The sequence below is a fragment of the Suncus etruscus genome, chromosome 7 (assembly GCF_024139225.1).
Source record: "Suncus etruscus isolate mSunEtr1 chromosome 7, mSunEtr1.pri.cur, whole genome shotgun sequence".
Classification (NCBI taxonomy): Eukaryota; Metazoa; Chordata; class Mammalia; order Eulipotyphla; family Soricidae; genus Suncus; species Suncus etruscus.
The window spans coordinates 120,200,964-120,222,192 of NC_064854.1; the positions used below are offsets into that span (position 1 = coordinate 120,200,964).

A 21,229-nucleotide genomic window follows, 5' to 3' on the forward strand; every position below is an offset into this window, starting at 1 on the left:
GTCTGTCTTTTACAGACAAAAGCTCCAGCACATAGCCAGGCAGTTTCTGCCAATAGACACTGACAATAGAGGCCTTCCTGAGCCCGTCTCCTTCATCACATTATGAAACGCACTCCAGTGGCAATTCCCTACCATTTTCTGTACAAGTGACAGATGTTCGCTGCATGTTCTTCAACTGTGCATATTAGCGGTCTGTCCCTCATGAATATGTATCAGCTTCCTAAAACCACTGGAATCTAAAAGCTATTACATCACTGCCTCTGCTGGGCATGAAGTCAAACCCCTACTCCCTCTCCTAGAAGCTGTTCTCCAGCCTCAGCTGATGGACACTCTTCCCAACTCCATCTTTATCTCATGTCAATAAAGGCTCTCTTATCTTCAGTTGTTGCTATGTTGTTGTTGTTGTTGTTGTTTTGGGGGAAAACAATATGCAGTGAAGCTGGATTGAAGACATAGGGGAGAAAGAAAACTGATACGGGTTTGAAGGGTTTGACGAAGAGTTGTTCTGCAGTATCCAAAATAAAACACATCAGCCCCTCAAGTAAACATAAATTGCATTTTAATTTTCTTACAATTCTTAGTATTACAAACCTCAAACAAATCCCAATCCAAATGTCCATAGTGGTTCATTTAAAAGTACAATCTGGGACCAGAGAGGTAGTGTGGAGCAGTAAGGCATTTGCCTTGCCGGCGCTAGCCTAGGACAAACCATGTTTCAATCCCCCAGTGTCCCATATGGTCCCCCAAGCCAAGAGTGATTTCTGAGCGCACAGCCAGAGTAACCCCTGGTGTCACCGGCCCAAATAAATAAATAAATAAATCAAGTACAGGGGCTGGAGAGATAGCATGGAGGTTGGGTGTTTGCCTTGCATGCAGGACAGTGATTCAAGTTCCGGCATCCCATATACTCCCCCACGCCTGCTAGGAGCGATTTCTGAGTGAGAGTAACCCCTGAGCGCTGCCGAGTGTGACCTAAAAACAAAAACAAAAATAAAAGTACAATCTGAGGCTAGGCTAATTGGTAAGATAGTAGGTAAGATTTGCCTTGCATGCACCCAACTAAAGATCCCTGGCACCCCATTTGTTCCCTGAGACCAAATAGGGATGATCCTTGAGTGCAGATCCAGAAGAAATCTCTGAGTACCGCCAGGTATTTATTTTTTGTTGTTGTTGTTTTTGTTTTTATTTTTGGGGCCATACCCAGCAGAACTCAGGGGTTACTCCTGGCTCGGCACTCAGAAATCACTCCTGGCATGCTCGTGGGACCATATGAGATGCCAGGGGTCAAACCCAAGTGTGTCCTGGGTCAGCCACGTACAAGACAAACACCCTACCTCTGTGTTATCGCTCCGCCCACCACCACCATCACCACCACCTCCACCACCACCAAGTAACCAGGATCTAGAGAAACAATACAGGCAAGGCTTCTTTCTGTCTTGCATACATCTGATGAAGGTTTGATCCCTGATCATCCCTCAGGCCCCCTGTGTAGTCCATTACCTGCCTTTCCCATCCTTCAGGGCCCCTTTGAACCCCATCACTTGCCCTTCCCATCCCTCAGGCCCTCTGCTCACCATCATCCCTGCTCCAGCCAGGGAGCCAGCAGCGGCTAGAGCAGGACAAACCAGGATGAGTGGCAATCTATCTGACCAGTGGTCCTCAAACTATAGCCCGTGTGCCACATGTTATATTTGTTATATTTGTTATATATATATGTTATATATATATATGTTATATTTGTTCTCGTTTTCTTTATTTCAAAATAAGATATATGCAGTATGCATAGAAAATTATTCTTTTTTTTTTTTTTTTTTTTACTATAGTCCGCCCTCCAATGGTCTGAGGCCCAGTGAACTGGCCCCTGTTGAAAAAGTTTGAGGACCACTGGCTAAGCCACGCTAAGGCTCCAGGATCAAAGCTGCAGGTGTGACTCAGAAGGAACAGGAAGCTACCAGCCCAGGAACCAAGGTCCAGGGTATTGCCTCAATCTGGCTCCTCCTCCCTGGGGCAAATCATTAGCCTCACGGTTGGGAACTAGAGAAAACCTCAGAGCAATGAGGAAGAGGCTCCTGCACAGTGAGGCTGCGGTCACCATGCTGCACCCATGCGAGCCTGGGTCCTCTGTCACCTTCCTCTCCCGCACCCACTTTCCTCAACAACTGGCCCTAGCTTGCCTGGTCCTGCCCAAACCCAGCCCAGTCCCCACTGGCCTCCCCCGCCCAATCTCCTCTCTGAACTCCTCCTAAAAGCCCCCATGGGATTGGCAGCGCTGGGTTTCAGGGTTTTGCCTTACAGTCAGCACACCCCCTCCGTTATACTGCCCCACCCATCCAAGACAGTCAGGAGGAGTCTCTGAGCATCTCTGGATGTGACCCGCAACCCCCCAGAACAAAATAGGGTATGACCAAGTCACACCCCCAAGCCTTGGTCTCTGCTGGGGAAGCTGTTCCCAGAGCCCCCTCTAGCCCTAGCCTCACACCCATTCCAGGAAACGAGCACCCAGCCTCTCCCTTGGCAGTCTAAGTGGAGCTCGAGCCTGGTTCCAGAATGCCCCTTCCAAACAACTCTCCCCTGGGACTGGAGAGTGAGTAAAAGGGTGAGGCACTCTCCTATACCACAGGGTCCCTAAGCACTGGAGGCAGCAATGCTCAAGCAGAGCCAGGAGATGTCCCCAAGCACAGCCTAGTGTGCCCCCAAAACCAAGCTCCAGCCCCCACACCACACCCATCTCAGGAACAGGGTGCTTCATTTGCGCTCGGAAGACCCTTGTTCAATTTTCAACGTCACAGATGCTCTCCCCTCAACACACTCCCACCAAGCAAGCACTACCAGGACGGAGGTCTGAGCACGGAGCCACTGGGTGTGGCCCCAAAACCAACAACAGCAAAGAAAAACGGGAAAAAAAGAACTTCAGCTTCCTGGTCACCCTGTATCTCCTTCCACTCTGACCCCAATGCTTCACTCTAGGCCGACTCCCCCACACCTGGCCAGCTGTACACCAGCTGGTGCTCAATAAATATTCGTCCCTAAGTTGGCATCAGATTCCTGCATTGCTAATACTCTAGAAGAGGAGGCACTGTTCCATTTCCAATGGCAGAATGTCAAGGGAGTGGTCAGAGAGAGACTTCCAGAAAACTGGGTCAGCTGGGGAATCCTTTGGAAAACCTTTTTCTGGAAGGAAGGAAGGAAGTCAGGGGTGGGACCTGGGAAGAGATGGCTGTGTCTCCCCAAATCACCTGAGACACAGGTGGGTGAGTGCCTGGACTAACCCAACTTCTCCAATTCACAGGAGGATAAGACGCCACCCTCAGAGAGGTGACTCAATCCAGTTTCCACACTAGTGCATCAGAGGGTTGGCTCTGTGGATCACAAACCTCCTCCAGCCACCCCAGGTTCTTTGTCTTACTGTCTCTAAGACCCCAGTCCTTAGGAAGATGGGGGCTTCACAGCTTCTCTTGGCTGTGGTTCTGCAAATACACTCTAACGCTGCACTGAAAATGAATTCCACCTTCAAAAGAATTAGAACCAGGTTGGGAGAAGTCAAGAGACTAGGAAGATAACTCTTGGCTTCCATCAAAACAGGGCCTGCTCCCATCACTGCCACTTTCAGCACAGGGGGCTGGAGAACCACTTAGACATCTGTGGCCATCGTGTAGGACTGCATGGACCACTCTGCATTGAACACTTCAGGCCCATCTTCTCAGTTTTCTCCACTACTGATGAGGCCTAAAGCCAGGTCTCAGTTTCACAAAGGAGAGGGAGGCTGAGAGTTTTCAAGATCCCATCCATCCATTTGCTGGGATGAATAGAACTGAGATTTTGCCAGTCTAGATGACCCCTAAACCCAGGTACTCCACTAAGTCAGGCATCCCTCGCCAGGCAGGCACCCTTTGCCAATTTCTATTTTTGTTTTTGCTTTTTTCTTTTGTTTTTTTTTGGGCCACACCCAATGATGCTCAGGGGTTACTCCTGGCTATGCTCGGGAACATATGGGAAGCCGGGGGATCGAACCGAGGTCCGCCGTAGGCTAGCGCTGGCAAGGCAGACACCTTACCTCTAGCGCCACACACTGGCCCCTCTATTTTTGTTTTTCAGGCCACCCCACTGCTCTGGCAAGGTGTTGGGGGGGGGAGGTCACTCTCAGTATGCTCAGAGACCACAGAGTGCTGGGGAACAAATCCTGGCTCCCACATGCAAAGCACTCCTCAGAGAAGAAAAACTCTGACAGCCTGGGCCAGGTAGGTGGCTTGGCAGCAGAACCCCTGCCTTGAATATGCCAGGTCCTGGGGTCAATCCCCTGTTGTTATGATGACCAACCATCCTGTCCACCCCAGAGCCCCAGAGGCAGTGGCAGTGACCTACCTCTTCAGCTGGCTGGACAAGTAGAAGGAAGCTACAGGGCGGGGGGGGGGGGAAGGGGGTCAAGGCAACTTTGGAAGGTATAAGTAGGACCTGACCATCCTGAATTCTTCCTGACCTCCTGTCTCCCTGGCCCCTTGCCCTTGCTATCTTCTCCCTCTCAGCACTCTCATATTCTCATCCTAAAGTGACCCACTGATAGGGGATTCCCCCCAAGTAAGGAAGTTCGAGTGTGCTGCTTATGAATCTGATAAACCTAGCAAACCCCCTATAGCTATGGCCAGGTGGATCCCAGCCACACCCCAAACAAGACACTTTAAGTCCCCCCCTCACCCCAGGTACAACACATAAAAAGACAAACGAGGCTCCTACTGAAGTCAACTTCAATGACCAAAGACAGGAGACTCAACAAGCTGGCCTGCATCCGAGGCTTCCACCCTTCCCTCTCAGCTCTCCGCCAATGGGAATTTAAGCAGAGGCACTTTATCAGGAATGGGACTGGAGCAAGTTCTCCGGAGATGCACTGCCCGGGACACAGCCCTAAGACAAGTATGGCCGTTTAACTGTAATTAATTACACTTGAATATAATCATTAAGTCAATAAAATATTATATTAGTCACATTTCAAGGGCTGGAAAGCACATGTGGTTCACAGCGAGCTAAGAAGCTAGGCAGGGCAGATCCTATATGGCACCACACTTAACAGCTCATGGAACAGTGGTGGTGTCTTGGTCTCCAGAGCCAGGGAAGTCACCGTGCCAAGCCTACAGGGGACAGCCAGTCCCCTCTGTCTCAAGGCAGCATCAGCCAGGGCAGAACAAGTACTGCAAGTCCTCAGCCAAGGGCAAGTGTAAGTGCAAAGCCGATCCCTTCCAGAAGCTTCCTCTGATGAAGAAGATAGAGGCCTCATGTGGCAAGATCTGAGCACAGCCTTGAACTCACCTACTCCAGGGTGCAACCTTTGGATGAGTATAAAAACACTAGGGTCAAAGCCAATACTAAACAGAGCACCAGGCTGATGGCTCTCCCAGACAGAAATACGGGCTCCTGCAGGTCACTGCCAAGCTGTTTGCTCTGAATCACCCACTGCACCCCTACACCTCTCTCCTCTGAACCGTTCCCTTCGGACCCCCCATACTAGCTGCCTCAATCTACCCTTACTGTCAGCTTGAGCTTCACCCTACAGAGACTCCCCCTCCGACAGGGGACTCCACCGGCTGGAATCAGGGAACTTCTTCATGCTCCATGAGCTTGAGTGCTTTGGCACCTGAGCAACCTCTGAACACTCTGCCCTGCCCCTCACAGGTGAGCTGCACCAGGAGCTAGCAAGGAGACCCTCAGCAAAGCTACTAGGTCTCTGAACCACAACTCAGCCTGACTTTCAATACATAACAGACACCGAAGTCACCAATTCTCTTTCTTTTTGTTTTGTTTTGTTTTTTTGGGTCACACTGGCAGCGCTCAGGGGTTACTCCTGGCAGGCTCGAGGGACCATATAGGATGCCGGGATTCGAACCAAAGACCTTCTGCATGAAAGGCAAACGACTTACCTCCATGCTATCTCTCCGGCCCCACCAATTCTCTTTCTACCTGTCATCAACTCAACTCACAAGTGAGTCCTCCACAAGACCATTGAATTGGAGAGAGAGAGAGAGAGCGAGAGAGAGAGAGAGAGAGAGAGAGAGAGAGAGAGAGAGAGAGAGTGTACCCAATCAAAAGACTGGTTCCTTGCTCCCATCTGCCAGCAGGAGGGAGATAGTGCTTCTCCCATGACCCTGCCACTCACAGGAACACCCCTGCCCTCCCTACCTCCAATTCCAGAATGATGGTGAGCTAGAAAGTTAAACCCACCTTTAGAACAGTGTCAGGGATCAAGTCCAGGGCCTCGTACATCCTTTAAGAACTGGGGATAAGACGGCCGGTGAGGTGGCGCTAGAGGTAAAGTGTCTGCCTTGCAAGCTCTAGCCAAGGAAGGACCGCGGTTCGATCCCCCAGCATCCCATATGGTCCCCCTAAGCCAGGGGAGATTTCTGAGTGCTTAGCCAGGAGTAACCCCTGAGCATCAAATGGGTGTGGCCCCAAAAACCAAAAAAAAAAAAAAAAAATTAATTAAAAAAAATGAAGAACTGGGGCTGGAGAGATAGCATGGAGGTAAGCATTTGCCTTTCATGCAAGAGGTCATCAGTTCGAATTCCGGTGCACCATATGGTCCCCCATGCCTACCAGGAGCAATTTCTGAGCCTGGAGCCAGGAATAACCCCTGAGCACTACTGGGTGTGACCCAAAAACCACACACACACACACACAAAAAAAAAAAAGAACTGGGGATAAGGTCAGAAAGATAACATAGCAGTAGGGCGTTTGCCTTACACGCAGCCGAGATCCAGGATGGACGGTGGTTCGAATCCCAGCATCCCATATGGTCCCCTGTGGTTGCCAGGAGCAATTTCCGAGAATAGAGCCAGGAGTAACCCCTGAGCGCCGCCAGTTGTGGTCCAAACCCAACCCCCCAAAAAACTATATATAAACATATAAAGATATGTATGTACTCTTTCACTGAGCCACATCCCTGACTCAGACATCCATTGTCTTAGTAGAGAAAGAATTACAGAGAGTAAAAAATGGCGCAAGTTCCTAACTAGGATAATGAATCAGAAGAGAATAAAGATCTCAAGACTCAAGCATCAAGAATGTGGGCCCAAGCGGTAGTACAGTAGGTAGGGCGCTTAGCAAACTGGGCTAAATCCCCAACACCACATCTGGTCCTCTGAACCTACCAAAGCCAGGAGTAACCCAAAGCCAAAAAGATATAAACAAAACACTCTTGTTTCCTCAAAGGAATGCAAGAAAATTCTGAAGGCCGGTGAGATCTTGATTCTAAGAGAGGATCCATGTGACTTCCGAGTGTACATTTTTCAGAAATGAGTTCACAACCATGAGCTTTCTGATGCCAGAACTGTAAAGATTAAAACCAATTAAAGTAGCAATTAGCATGCCAAAACAATGGGATAACCTAGATGAAATGGAAAATTCCTAGAAACATTCAGTTTCTACCTAAACTGACTCATGAATAAAAAAATAGAAAAGACATAAATAATGAAACTGAATAAGTAATAATTATCATACACACAAACACACACACACACACACACACACACACACACGCGCGCTCGCACAGGGTGAGACGGTTTCACTGGTAAATTCCACCAAATATCTGAGGAACCATTAGCATTTAACCTTCTCAAATTTTCCCACAAAAGTCAAGGAGGGAACGATTTCTAACTTCTTCAGTGAGGTCAGTGTCACACTGATATCAACCACAGGAGACGGCAGTGCATGAAAAGTACAAACCAATGTTCCTTAGAAATACTCACGCAGGAGCCGGAGAGATAGCATGGAAATAGGGTGTTTGCCTTTCATGCAGAAGGACGATGATTCAAATCCCAGCATCCCATATGGTCCCCCGAGCCTGCCAGGAGCGATTTCTGAGCGCAGATCCAGGAGGAACCCCTGAGCGCTGCCGGGTGTAACCCAAAAACCAAAAACCGAAAAAAAAAAAAAAAAAAAAAGAAAAGAAAAAAACACTTTCTTTTTTTGTTTGTTTGTTTGTTTGTTTGTTTTTGGGCCACACCCGGCGTTGCTCTGGGGTTACTCCTGGCTGTCTGCTCAGAAATAGCTCCTGGCAGGCACGGGGGACCATATGGGACACCGGGATTCGAACCAACCACCTTTGGTCCTGGATCGGCTGCTTGCAAGGCAAATGCCTCTGTGCTATCTCTCCGGGCCCAAAAAAAAAACACTTTCAAATGAAAAAAAAAAAAAAAAAAAAATTTAGATTTATAACCACAACCACACGAGATTTTTTTCCCCCTGAAATGTTAGGATGGTTCAAAACTACAAAACCCAAAGTCATACATAATAAAATGAAGGGGAAATGTCATGATTGTCTCAATTAGTTAAAAAAAATAACAACAACAACAACAAAACCCTGCATTTGATAAAATTTAACTCCCCTTCCTAGCTAAAACATTCAACAAACAAGGTGAAAAAAAAAAAACCTCTTCACATGATGAACATCATAAATGAAAAACTACAGTGAATATCACATTCAAAGGTGAAAGACTGTAAGTCAGCAATAAAGCAAGGATACCTTCATTTTTACATTTCTATTCAAAACAGTACTAGAAACTCTAGTAGAACAAATATAAGACAAAGGTAAGACCTAAAAAACAAGACATCCAAATCAAAGCAGAAGTAAAATTCTGTTCCAGCAATATAATCTTATAAAAATACACGGGCTGGAAGTTGGAGATAATGAAGTGGGCAGAGTATTTGCCTTGAATTTATGGACCCTGGTTTGATCCCTGGCATTCATATGACCCTAAGCACCACTAGAAGTAATCCCAAGTGCAGAGCCAGGAGTAAGCCCTGAGCACCTCTGGGTATGGCCCCAAAATACAAAAAGATAAAATACAAGAGCCAGAGTAGTAGTACTAGGGCACTTGCCTTAACATGACTGACCCTGATTGATCTGAGATCAATCTCCAGCAGAAGCTATGGACCCTCAATTCCCAACAGGACATCCCTATGTGCAGGCCAGGAGTAAGCCCTAAGCATCAAACTTACGAACTAAAATGTCCACAGTACCCAAAATTATCTACTTAAAGAGTCAATGTAGTCCTATAAAAATAGCAATGGCAGATGGGCCGGAGCGATAGCACAGTGGTAAGGTGTTTGCCTTTCACGCAGCTGACTCAGGACAACCCTCGGTTTGATCCCCGGTGTCCCATATGGCCCCCCCAAACCAGGAGCAATTTCTGAGTGCATAGCCAGGAGTAACCCTTATGCGTCACAGGGTGTGGCCCAAAAACCAAAAAAAAAAAATCAATGGCCGGACCAGAGAGAGAGCACAGCGGTAGGGCATTTGCCTTGCATGCTACTGACCCAGGACAGACCTGAGTTCGATTCCCAGAATCCCATATGGTCGCCCCAAGCCTGTCAGGAGCTATTTCTGAGCACAGAGCCAGGAGTAAACTCTTAGTACCGCTGGGTATGGCCCAAAAGCAAACAATTAAAAAATTAAATTAGAAGACTGGAGAACTAATACAGGGGATTTACTTTGACGAAACCAACCAGGTCCAATCCCTGGCATTCCATATGGTCCCCAGAGCACTACCAGGAGTAATTCCTTTTATTATTTTTTTTTTTTTTGGTTTTTGGGTCACACCCAGCAACGCTCAGGGGTTACTCTTGGCGCTATGCTCAGAAATCGCTCCTGGCAGGCTTGGGGGACCATATGATATGCCGGGATTGCAGGGCAAATGCCTTACCTCCATGCTATCTCTTTTTTTTTTTTTTTTTTTTTTTTTTTTTTTTTTGGCTTTTTGGGCCACACTCCGCGGTGCTCAGGGGTTACTCCTGGCTGCATGCTCAGTAATAGCTCCTGGCAGGAACGGGGGACCATATGGGACACCGGGATTCGAACCAACCACCTTTGGTCCTGGATCGGCTGCTTGCAAGGCAAACGCCGCTGTGCTATCTCTCCGGGCCCATGCTATCTCTTAAGCCCCAGGAGTAATTCCTAAAGCCAGGAGTAATTCCTAAAATCAGGAGTAATCCCTGAGTATCGTGCCCCCAACAATAACAACAACAACAACAAAAACACCTCAAAAATTAACTCAAAATTAATTAAAGACCTACGTATGAGATCAAAGAAATGTAGATAAAATGTAAATTTTTTTAATTTTAACTTCGTGGGGCGTGGAGCCACTGTGGAGATCAGGGACTCTGAGGAGTTGGGGGATATAACCAGAGTTGGCTGCTCCTTACTATCTGACTAGCCCCTGAAAAAGATAAATTGAAATCAATAAAAATTAGCTTTGTGGGGCCGGAGAGATAGCATGGAGGTAAGGCGTTTGCCTTTCATGCAGGAGGTCATCGGTTCAAATCCCGGCGTCCCATATGGTCCCCCGTGCCTGCCAGGAGCAATTTCTGAGCCTGGAGCCAGGAATAACCCCTGAGCACTGCCGGGTGTGACCCAAAAACCAAAAAAAAAAAAAATTAGCTTTGTGGGGTCCAAGTAGCACAGCGGGTAGGGTGTTCGCCTTGCACGCAGCTGATCCAGGTTCGATCCCCTGAGACTGCCAGGAGTGATCCCTGATCGCAAAAGTAACCCCTGAACACTGTTGGGCGTGGGCCACAAACCAAATCAAAAAGTGCTTTGTGCATCAAAAGACACTGGGTTACTCTCTGGAAAATTTAAGAACTCCTGTAACTAAAAACTACCACCATTAAATTCAATGAAAGGATGGCAACAGACCTGACTAAACATTTCTCCTGAGAAAATAAAACAGTCATAGGCACAGATGGACCACATGTCTGACAATGAGAAAAAGGTGCAACAGAACCACAGTGAGACACCACTTCACACCCACGAGGCTGGTTAGAATCAGCAAAACACTGGAGAGATAGCACAGCGGCGTTTGCCTTGCAAGCAGTCAATCCAGGATCTAAGGTGGTTGGTTCGAATCCTGGCGTCCCATATGGTCCCCCGTGCCTGCCAGGAGCTATTTCTGAGCAGACAGCCAGGAGTGACCCCTGAGCACTGCCGGGTGTGGCCCAAAAACCAAAAAAAAAAACAAAAACAAAAACAAAAACAAAAAAATTGGGGGCCGGTGAGGTGGCGCTAGAGGTAAGGTGTCTGTCTGCCTTGCAAGCGCTAGTGTAGGACGGACCACGGTTTGAGCCCTATGGTCCCCCCAAGCCAGGGGCAATTTCTGAGCGCTTAGCCAGGAGTAACCCCTGAGCATCAAACAGGTGTGGCCCAAAAACAAAAACAAAAAAAAAAGAATCAGCAAAACAAAATAACAAACGCTGGTGAATGCACAAAGAAATCATAAAGTGTGGTGCCCTGCATCAGGATATGAGCAACAAATCTGCTTCCATTAACATCAGCATGGCAGTTCCTCAAAAATTTAACGGTTTCCAGTTCCATGTCTGAGTAACGAAACACAGAGATGCAAACATCTAATGAACATCCATTTCTCACAAGAGCCAAAGTGTCCATAAACAGATCAATGAATAAACAAAATGTGAGCCTGGAGAGGAAGTGCAATGGACAGGACGTTGCCTTGCACGTGGCTGACCTGGGCTCGATCGCTGGCTATCTATATGGCCCCAGAGCACTGGAAGTGATTCCTAAGTGCAGAGCCAGGATAAACCCCTGAGCACTGCAGGTATGTGCACTCCCCCAAAATAACCAAAATTGTTATTAGACAATGTACTATTATGCAACTTTTAAAAGAAACATAAACTTGATACCTGCTATACATGGATGAACCCTGACATTAGCTGATGCAGGGCTGAAGACAAAATACAGTAGGTAGGGCTCTTGCTTTGCATGCAGCCCACCGGGGTTCAATCATCGGAACCCCATCAAGCCCACAAGTCGTGACCCATGAGCAGAGCCAGGAGTAAGCCCTGAGCACCACCACGTGTGGCCCAAAGCCAACAACAAATTAATCAGTGAGGGGGAACTGAATACATTAAGTTGGCATGTGGGGTGTCCTACTAGAACCCAGATGACTCAAGGAGTTTGTGATCTTGCCCTTTACTGCCTAGAAGAGTTACTAGTTCCAGGGGACTAGAAGAGTTCAGTAGTCCTATGGATATACCATATTTTTTTGCTTATAAATATTAAAAATATGGATATACCATATTTTTCGCTTATAAGACACACCTGACCATAAGATGCACATAGTTTTTATATGAGGAAAACAAGAAAAAAACATATTCTAGGGCCGGGCGGTGGCGCTGGAGGTAAGGTGCCTGCCTTGCCTGCGCTAGCCTAGGACGGACTGCAGTTCGATCCCCCGGCGTCCCATATGGTCCCCCAAGAAGCCAGGAGCAACTTCTGAGCGCATAGCCAGGAGTAACCCCTGAGCGTCACAGGGTGTGGCCCAAAAACAAAAAAAAAAAACATATTCTAAAGCAAATGGTGCAACGCAAGATGCCTTCAGGAGAAAGCGGCTGGGAACAACCAGCCTGCAAGGCTGAAGTATATTTACAATACGCTAATCCACAGCTGGTTAAACATATTTACCTAACTTTTTTTTTTACATCAGAAAAAACTTTTTTTTTTTTTTTTTGGTTTTTGGGCCACACCCGGTGATGCTCAGGGGTTACTCCTGGCTATGTGCTCTGAAATCATTCCTAACTTGGGAGACCATATGGGACGCCAGGGGATCAAACCGCAGTCCATCCTGGGTCAGCGCGTGCAAGGCAAATGTCCTACCATTTGTGCCACTGCTCCAGCTCCCAAAAAACTTGTTTTAAATACTTTTTCGTTAATTAAAAAAAAAAAAAAAGCCGCAGCAGCAATCAAATAATCTTAAACAAAAGCTCTTTTTGTGACAGTGAAAGTGCATTAACCTGATTGCTCAGACTATGTGGTATGTCTGCGCAATAAAGGGGGCATCACATTGCGGATGTCAAGTGGTTATGTGTTCTCCTCCCCTGCACTCAGACTTCAGCTCCACACTGAAGTTTTTGGTTTTTGGGCCACACCCGGCAGTGCTCAGGGGTTCCTCCTGGCTGTCTGCTCAGAAATAGCTCCTGGCAGGCACGGGGGACCATATGGGACACCGGGATTCGAACCAACCACCTTTGGTCCAGGATCGGCTGTTTGCAAGGCAAACGCCGCTGTGCTATCTCTCCAGGCCCAATCCCCCCATCTTAAGAGGCGGAGTGCGTTTTTTTGGTGCGAAAATGTGGTAATCCTAGAAGTCCCACCCATTGCCTTGGTAGCCCTGATGGTTCACAGAACTGCTGGGCCTCAGCACAGAACTCTCTTGCTCAGAGAGCCAAGTATCACAGGGAATGACCGAGGGCCCCCAGAGCATTGCTTAGGAGCTCCCCTCACCCCACCAAAGAGTAATTTATTTGTCTGGGATTGGAGCAATAATACAGTTGGCAGGACACTTGCCTTGCATATGGCTAACCTGTGTTCGATCCTGGTGCCCCAATGGTTCCCCAAGTTCCACCAGAAGTGATTCCTCACCTGAGCTCAAAGGCAGGAGTAACAACCCCTTAGTATTGTCAAGTATGGGTTCCTCCCCCGCAAGAAAAAAAAAAATAAGTCTTGCATTTGGGGCCAGAGATTTAGTACAGCAGTATAGCACTTCTCTTGCACATAACCTATCCAGGTTCAACCCCTCACACCCTATTAGGTCCCCCGTGCAATGCTGGGAATAATTCCTGAATGCAAAGCCAGGAGTAACCCCTGAGCAGTACTGGGCGTGACCCCTCTTAAAAAGAAAGAAAATTTTACTTGTTCCAGAAAAGTTCAACCTAGAGTTGGAGCAATAGTATAGCGCAGAGGTTGCTTGCCTTGCAAACTGCTGATCTAGATTGAATACTCAATGCATACTCTATTTGGTCCCCAAGCACTACCAGGAGTAATTCCTGAGTACAGAGGCAGGAATAACTCTTTTTTTTTTTTTTTTGGGTTTTCTTTTGGGGGGGTCACACCCGGCAGTGCTCAGGGATTACTCCTGGCTCTAGGCTCAGAAATCACCCCTGGCAGTCACAGGGGACCATATGGGATACCAGGATTCAAACCACCGTCCTTCTGCATGAAAGGCAAACGCCTTACCTCCATGCTATTTCTCCGGCCCCAGGAGAAACTCCTGAGCATTGCCGGGTGTGGCCCCATTCCCCCACACACCAAAAAAGGATGCAGAATGGATCCTGAAGTCAAGTTTGGCATGTAAGGTATTTGTCTTGTTGGGTTTAATCCCCTGCACCAGATATGATCTCCCAACCCCTGCCAGGAATGGTCTCTGAGCACAGAGCCAAGAGGAAGACCTGGGCACGGTCGGATGGCACAAAAGCAAAAACAAACAAAATGGAAGCTGCCATGGGCTGAGAGAGGGCTGGAAGTTACTGTTCAATGGGCCATGGTTTTCCACTTGGGATGATAAAAATAATATTCTGATAACAGGCCTGTGAACATTGTCTTGCTATCCATTTACTTATTTATTTAGAGCTTCCCAAGAGATACTCAGGGGGCATAGGAGGCACTCACAGCCAAGTCTTAACCAAGAGTGCCAGTGATATAATGCAAGAGGGAGCGATGTGAAACTGCTCCAGCCTTGTGGGACCAGCAAGGCTGGAGCAGCTTCACATCCTGAGCTCACCTTAGCAGCGGCACCCATGGGTGCTCAGGTTTACCATGAAGTGCAGAGATTGAGCTGGGGTCAGCAACATGCAAGGCAAGAGCCTTAATTCTACAGTACCCCTTTTGTCCTTTATATTCTTCTGATCTGGACCCTAACTCCAAGCCAAGATTTCAGCTATCAATTGTTGCCAAGACAGAGGCTTGAGCAGTCTCCAGGATCATTATGACAGGGCCTAGAGGCTGCCAACAAAAGCAGAAGCCAATCTGGCTAACTTTCGCTCTACTACTTCCTCTTTTCATTTCCCACAGGACACAGGCTAAGCAAAGCAGAGAGGAAAAAAATAGGTGGGAATATGGCTCACTAGTAGAGTACTTACCTGTGTGAAGGCTCTGAGTTCAAATTGCATCTCTATTGAAAAAGAAAGGGAAGCAGGCACATATTGGGGGAGGGCCCCCTCTGGCAATGAGTTCTTGGAATGTAATAAAATCAAGATGTCTTGAAGAATTTCTCTGTCATTAGCCCCAAATGCTAAAAGCATTACTGATGGACCCACTCTGTTCACACAGGAACTGAACGTTGATTACCGATGAAGTGGCTGGCGCCAGCAAAAGCCCAGAGAAGGCTGGACGGGGCCGGAGAGATAGCATGGAGGTAAGGCATTTGCCTTGCATGCAGAAGGACGGTGGTTCAAATCCTGGCATCCCATATGGTTTCCGGTTCCTGCTAGGGGCGATTTCTGAGCATAGAGCCAGGAGTAACCCCTGAGCGCTGCCGGGTGTGACTCAAAAACAATACAAAATTAAAAAAAAAAAAAAAGATGTTATAAGGACTTGGAGATGGGACCATGAAAAGTCTCAAGCTTGGGGACTGGAGAGATAGTATAGAAGGAGAGTTTGATTTGCACCCAGGCTCAACCCCCAGCATCCCCAAGTACTACCACCAGAAGTAATTTCTGAATGCAGAGCCAGGTGTAATTCCTGAAGCATTTGCTGAGTGTAAACCCCAAAACAATCAAACAACAAAAATGTCTCAAACTCAGAGTTGGAGCAATAGTAAAGCAGGTAAGGCACTTGCTTTGCACACGATCAACCTAGGTTCTATCCCAGGCACCTGATATGGTTCCCCAAATCTGATGAGAGTGATCCCTGAACACAGAGCCAGAGGAAGCCCTGAGCACTGCTGAATGTGCCCCCCCAAAATCTTCCAAGATCTTCTCCTTGACAATGCCATAGCAACAGACTATGTAGGAAGCCACACATAGGGACAGTTAAGAGAAAAATATATGAAGCGAACTTGCAAAGGCAGACAGCACACCTCCCCATTGGTGGGGTCAACATCTCTACCTGAGATGTGTACTCTCAGTTCTCTCCTCTCTGTGTCCCCTTCCTCATTCTCTCTAAGTAAAACTTTTACTTCACTATTTCTCTCGTCCTGAAATTATTTTCTGTGTTGTGAGGAAAGGGAACAGAACGGAAAAGCCTGAACAAAGACTCCTTTCTAAAATTCACCTGAGTCCATGGATCCATGAGATATTGGGTGTAGGGATCATCTCCCACACAGTACTGAACAAGTGGACTTGAGGTACACTTGATGGCTCCCTCAGGGGCTACAAGAAGTGAAGGCCCCTGCCATGAAGGGGGTTCACAGCAGACTTTCAGCAATCTCCCAGGCGCTTCCATGGGTGACAGATTTCCTTCTTGAGGTTGCCACCTTTCTCCTTCTTACTTACTTCTTAGAATCTAAGTCACCCATGAAACTCCACCAGATACGAAGCGAAAAAACAGAATGCAAAACAAAGCCAGATGAACCCATTAATTTATTATTTTTATCCTTTTATTTTTTATAGTTTTTTAGTTACATCAGACAAAACTTGGGGTCAAAATGGAATGCGAAGGATCAAAAACCAGGTCAGTGTGTGCAAGGCAAGTAAGTGCCTTACCTGCTGTACTATTGTTCTGGCACTTCCTTTGATATATATAAAAAACACCCAGCAGTGCTTAGGGGTTACTCATGGCTCTACACTCTGAATTCGCTCCTGGCAAGCTTAGGAGACCATCTGGGATGCTGGGATTCAAATCACTGTCCTTCTGCATGTAAGGCAAATGCTCTACCTCCATGCTATCTCTCCAGCCCCTATAAATATATTTTTTTAAGATGGCAAGTGGGAGTTCCTGGTCACCCTTCCCTCCTACCCATAACTCAAAAGTCTAGATATTTAATAATAGCCTTTGCATTCTGTAGAGCAGAGAACAAACTTTTCATCCATTCCACAACAGAACCAACAACTCCTGCAACTAGATAACCTCTAGGGCCCCATCACACACATTATCCTGTTAGATCCCAAAATAACCCAGTGAGAATAAACATGCAGGGGCTGTTATCCTTAAGAAGAGACATGAAGAGGCACTCACAGAGAGGCAGCTACGTGTCCCAAGTCCCACAGTTCCAAATGACAGGGCCAGGGGCCGAAGTGATAGCACAGTGATAGGGCGTTTGCCTTGCACACTGCTGAACAGAGACAGGCCCGGGTTTGATTCCCAGCATCCCAAATAATCCCCCAAGCCTGACAGGAGCGATTTCCGAGCTCAGAGCCAAGAGTAACCCCTGAGTGCCACTGGGTATGCCCCCCCCCCCAAAAAAATGACAGGACCAGGATTTGCATACAATGATGCGAGTTCTCCTTTCTCCCAATTATTTCCCACGTAGGCCAGTGTGAAAAGGTAGGGCTCCGCTGTAGAGAAGACTTGCCTAGCCATGGCTCATCGGAAGTGAGAGTAAAGTGAGCTCCTGGATTGGATCTGCTGCATGGAAAGAATATTGTTGTTCTATTTAAGAATAAAAATAGACGGGGCCAGAGAGATAGAATGGAGGTAAGGTGTTTACCTTTCATGCAGAAGGTCATCGGTTCAAATCCCGGCGTCCCATATGGTCCCCCGTGCCTGCCAGGAGCAATTTCTGAGTATAGAGCCAGAAAAAAACCCTGAGCACTGCCAGGTGTGATCCAAAAACCACACACACACACAAAAAAAAAAAGAATAAAAATAGAGGGGCCCGGAGAGATAGCACAGCAGCGTTTGCCTTGCAAGCAGCCGACCCAGGACCAAAGGTGGTTGGTTCCAATCCCGGTGTCCCATATGGTCCCCCATGCCTGCCAGGAGCTATTTCTGAGCAGACAGCCAGGAGGAACCCCTGAGCACTGCCGGGTGTGGCCCAAAAACTAAAAACAAAAAAAAAAAAAAAAAAAAAAAAAAAAAGAATAAAAATAGAGGGGCCAGAGAGATAGCATGGAAGTAGGGTGTTTGCCTTGCATGCAGAAGAATGGCGGTTCGAATCCCGGCATCCCATATGATCCCCGGAGCCTGCCAGGAGCAATTTCTGAGCGTAGAGCCAGGAGGAACCCCTGAACACTGCAGGGTGTGACCCAAAAACCAAATAAATAAATAAATAAATAAATAAATAAAATAGAGGGGCTGGAGAGATAGCACAGTGGTAGGGCGTTTGCCTTGCACACAGCCAAACCAGGACAGAAGGTGGTTCGAATCCCGGCATCCCAGATGGTTTCCCCCCGCCCCCCAGCCTGCCAGGAGCGATTTCTGAGTGTAGAGCCAGGAGTAACCCCTGAGGGCTGCTGGATGTGATCCAAAAACAAAAAAAAAAAAAAAAAAAAAAAAGAATAGAAGTAGAGGGGCCGGAGAGGTAGCATGGAGGTAAGGCATTTGCCTTGCATGCAGAAGGACGATGGTTCGAATCCTGGCATCCCACCTGATTCCCCAAGCCTGCCAGGAGCTATTTCTGAGCACAGAGCCAGGAGTAATCCGCTGGGTGTGACTCAAATAAATAAATAAATAAATAAACAAACAAAATAGAAATGAAATCAAGGGCCCGGAGAGATAGCACAGCAGCGTTTGCCTTGCAAGCAGCCGATCCAGGACCAAAGGTGGTTGGTTCGAATCCCGGTGTCCCATATGATCCCCGTGCCTGCCAGGAGCTATTTCTGAGCAGACAGCCAGGAGTAACCCCTGAGCACCGCCGGATGTGACCCCCCCAAAAAAAAAGAAATGAAATCAAGAGCATTTGGGTGTTCAAATAGAAAACTGCTTTCAAAGTTCGCAAATCACAGGCCCCCGAGGTCTATCCCTTGTGAAGTCTGGAGGGGGAAGGGTGCACACGGTCCCTCCCACCTTTTCCCCAGAGGTCCCGTCCCCCCCAGTTATAAATGCATTTGGCTGGCCGGATAGCACAACAGTAGGGCTTTTGCCTTGCATGCAGAAAATTTGAACAGACATGATTCGAATCCCGGCATCCCATATGGTCCCCAGAGCCTGCCAGGAGCGACTTCTGAGGACAGAGCCTGGAGTAACCCTCTGAGCACCACCAGGTGTGACCCAAAACCATAAATAAGTAAGTAAATAAATAAATGCATTTGTCTTTTGGGTGTTTGTACCAATTGCTTCCAAACTGCCGAAACACCGGTGTATGATTCCAAAAGGTCAGGTCCAGGAGTAATCCCTGAGCGCCGCCGGGTGTGACCTAAAACCCTAAATCAATCAATCAATCAATCAATCAATCAATCAATAAAAATAATTGCATTTGTCCTTTGGGTGTCTGTACCAATTGCTTCCAAACTGTGAGACCCGTGCATGGTCCCAATTCAGAGCCAGGAGTAACCCCTGAGTGCCGCCGGATGTGACTATAAATAAATAAACAAACAAATAAATAATGCATTTGTCCTTTGGGTGTCTGTACCAACTGCTTCCAAACTGCGAGACCCGTGCATGGTCCCAAAGGGTCCGGCCTTGCAAGATCCAGGCGGGAGGGCTCACTTTTCCCAGGGAGTAACAGACTGACTGCAGGGGAGAATGGGGAGGAGGAAAGAAGCTCTAGCACGGGGAGACGCGCACACAACCACACCTTAAATCAACCAGTGTGTCAAAGCAGAAGCGATCCCCGAGAGTGACACCAAAATACAAGAGTTTGGGTGGGTGGGGCACTGACCAAGGTACGAACGGCGCATGCGCACAGCTACCTGCGCCCGGACGGTCCCGGGTGCGCGCGCAGGTATCAGGTGCGCGCGCATGCGCAAGGATGCTCGCGTGCAGGCGCCCCCCACAGTAGCCGCTTTCCCTTCGGAAGTAGCTTCCCCGTCCTCCCGTCCAAACCTCTGGATCCTCGACCGCTTGACTTCCTCAGCCCCGACCCTCATTCCGCAATGCCTCCCTCACCTTGCGCCCGGTTTTCTCCCGCAGGGCCTTCAGCCGTTCTTTCCGCCGCAGCGCCTCTTCCTCCAGTCGGCCCACACCGGCCGCAGCGGCCGCCATCTTGCACGGAGACCCACCCTCCTCGCCCTCGTCCAATCAGACGCCGGCCCTGGGAGTTGACGGCACGCTCAGCCAATCCGGAGGCAGGACGTCGGGAGGGGCGGGAGTACTCAGAGCCAATCAGTATCGAGCTGTAGCAAGACACGCCCACTTCCGCCTCCCCTACTCCCAGGCTCGATTTATCCAATAACGAACTGTGAGGCAGCAACAAGTGTAAGTCAGACCTGAGAGAAAGAGCACTGAGTGCATCGATCTCAAGTCTTGGGGTTTTGGGGTTTTTTTGGGGGGGGGCGTCTAAGTACCAATTATAAGGACCCTGGGAAAGTTGTCCCTTTGTCCTGTTTCTTCAAGACATGAATTCTTTCCTGGGATTATATTTTATTCAAATGATAAATACAAAATTAAGAAAGCAAGAAGTAGTAAAAGTTAGGACAAATTCAGTGTGGCATTTCAAATCAATTCTACATACCTATAGGAAAGAAACCCAAAGGAGCCCCCCCCCATAATTTTACACTGCCGTGATCATATTTAAAGACACAAATTCTTTCCTGGAGTCTCCTCAGATTCTGCACTTTGACTTAAGCCTCATGAAAATCTTTTTATTATTATTATTATTATTATTATTATTATTATTATTATTTTGGTTTTTGGGCCACACCCTGCAGTACTCAGGGGTTTCTCCTGGCTCTACACTCAGAAATCGCTCCTGGCAGGCTCAGAGGGACCATATGAGATGGCGAGATTCGAACCACCGTCCTTCTGTATGCAAGGCAAACGCCCTACCTCCATGCCATCTCTCTGGCCCCTCATGAAAATCTTTTTTTTTGTTTTTGTTTTTGGGCCACACCTAGCAGTGCTCAGGGGTTACTCCTGGCTGTCTGCTCAGAAATAGCTCCTGACAGGCACAGGGGACCATATGGGACACCGGGATTCAAACCAACCATCTTTGGTCCTGGATTGGCTGCTTGCAAGGCAAATGCCACTGTGCTATCTCTCCGGGCCCCCCTCATGAAAATCTTAACTCGCTTTCCACCTCTCAGTGGCTCTTTGGGATTCTCTCCCGGAGCCTTTCTGTATCCATTTGCTCCAGTGCTCACAAGAGATACATGGCTGAATCATCCATCTAGGTTCATAGATGATTCTTTTCCCCCACTTCCAACACACACCCTGGAGGGGCAAAGTATCCAGTGTCAGATTACTTGAGCTAAAAAGCAGATCCTAAAATGGGTTCAGAGTCCCCCCTCAAAAAAAAAAAAAAAACCTTCCTGAGAATGGAGCTGGGCTAGCCTGAAATGCAGCAGGTGCATTGCTTAGCTCCACTGTCTCCCAGCAGGTGCTGCCAGGGCCTTATTTCCTGCATGCCAGATAACTCAG

At 47.9% G+C, this 21,229-nt stretch overlaps 1 protein-coding gene across 2 annotated transcripts in view; it reads right to left on the minus strand.

Moving 5' to 3' along the window:
* Positions 1 to 19,885, minus strand: part of CCDC12 (coiled-coil domain containing 12) — a 55,563-nt gene extending 35,678 nt beyond the window's left edge. Inside the window, exon 1 of one of the 2 annotated variants that reach the window (XM_049777421.1) lies at positions 19,760 to 19,885. In XM_049777421.1, the coding sequence (XP_049633378.1) occupies positions 19,760 to 19,855 (96 nt within the window). In that variant the 5' untranslated portion in view covers positions 19,856 to 19,885. The remainder of the gene's footprint in view (positions 1 to 19,759) is intronic. The other variant, XM_049777420.1, reaches the window with a different exon arrangement.
* Between the last annotated feature and the right edge of the window lie 1,344 nt (positions 19,886 to 21,229).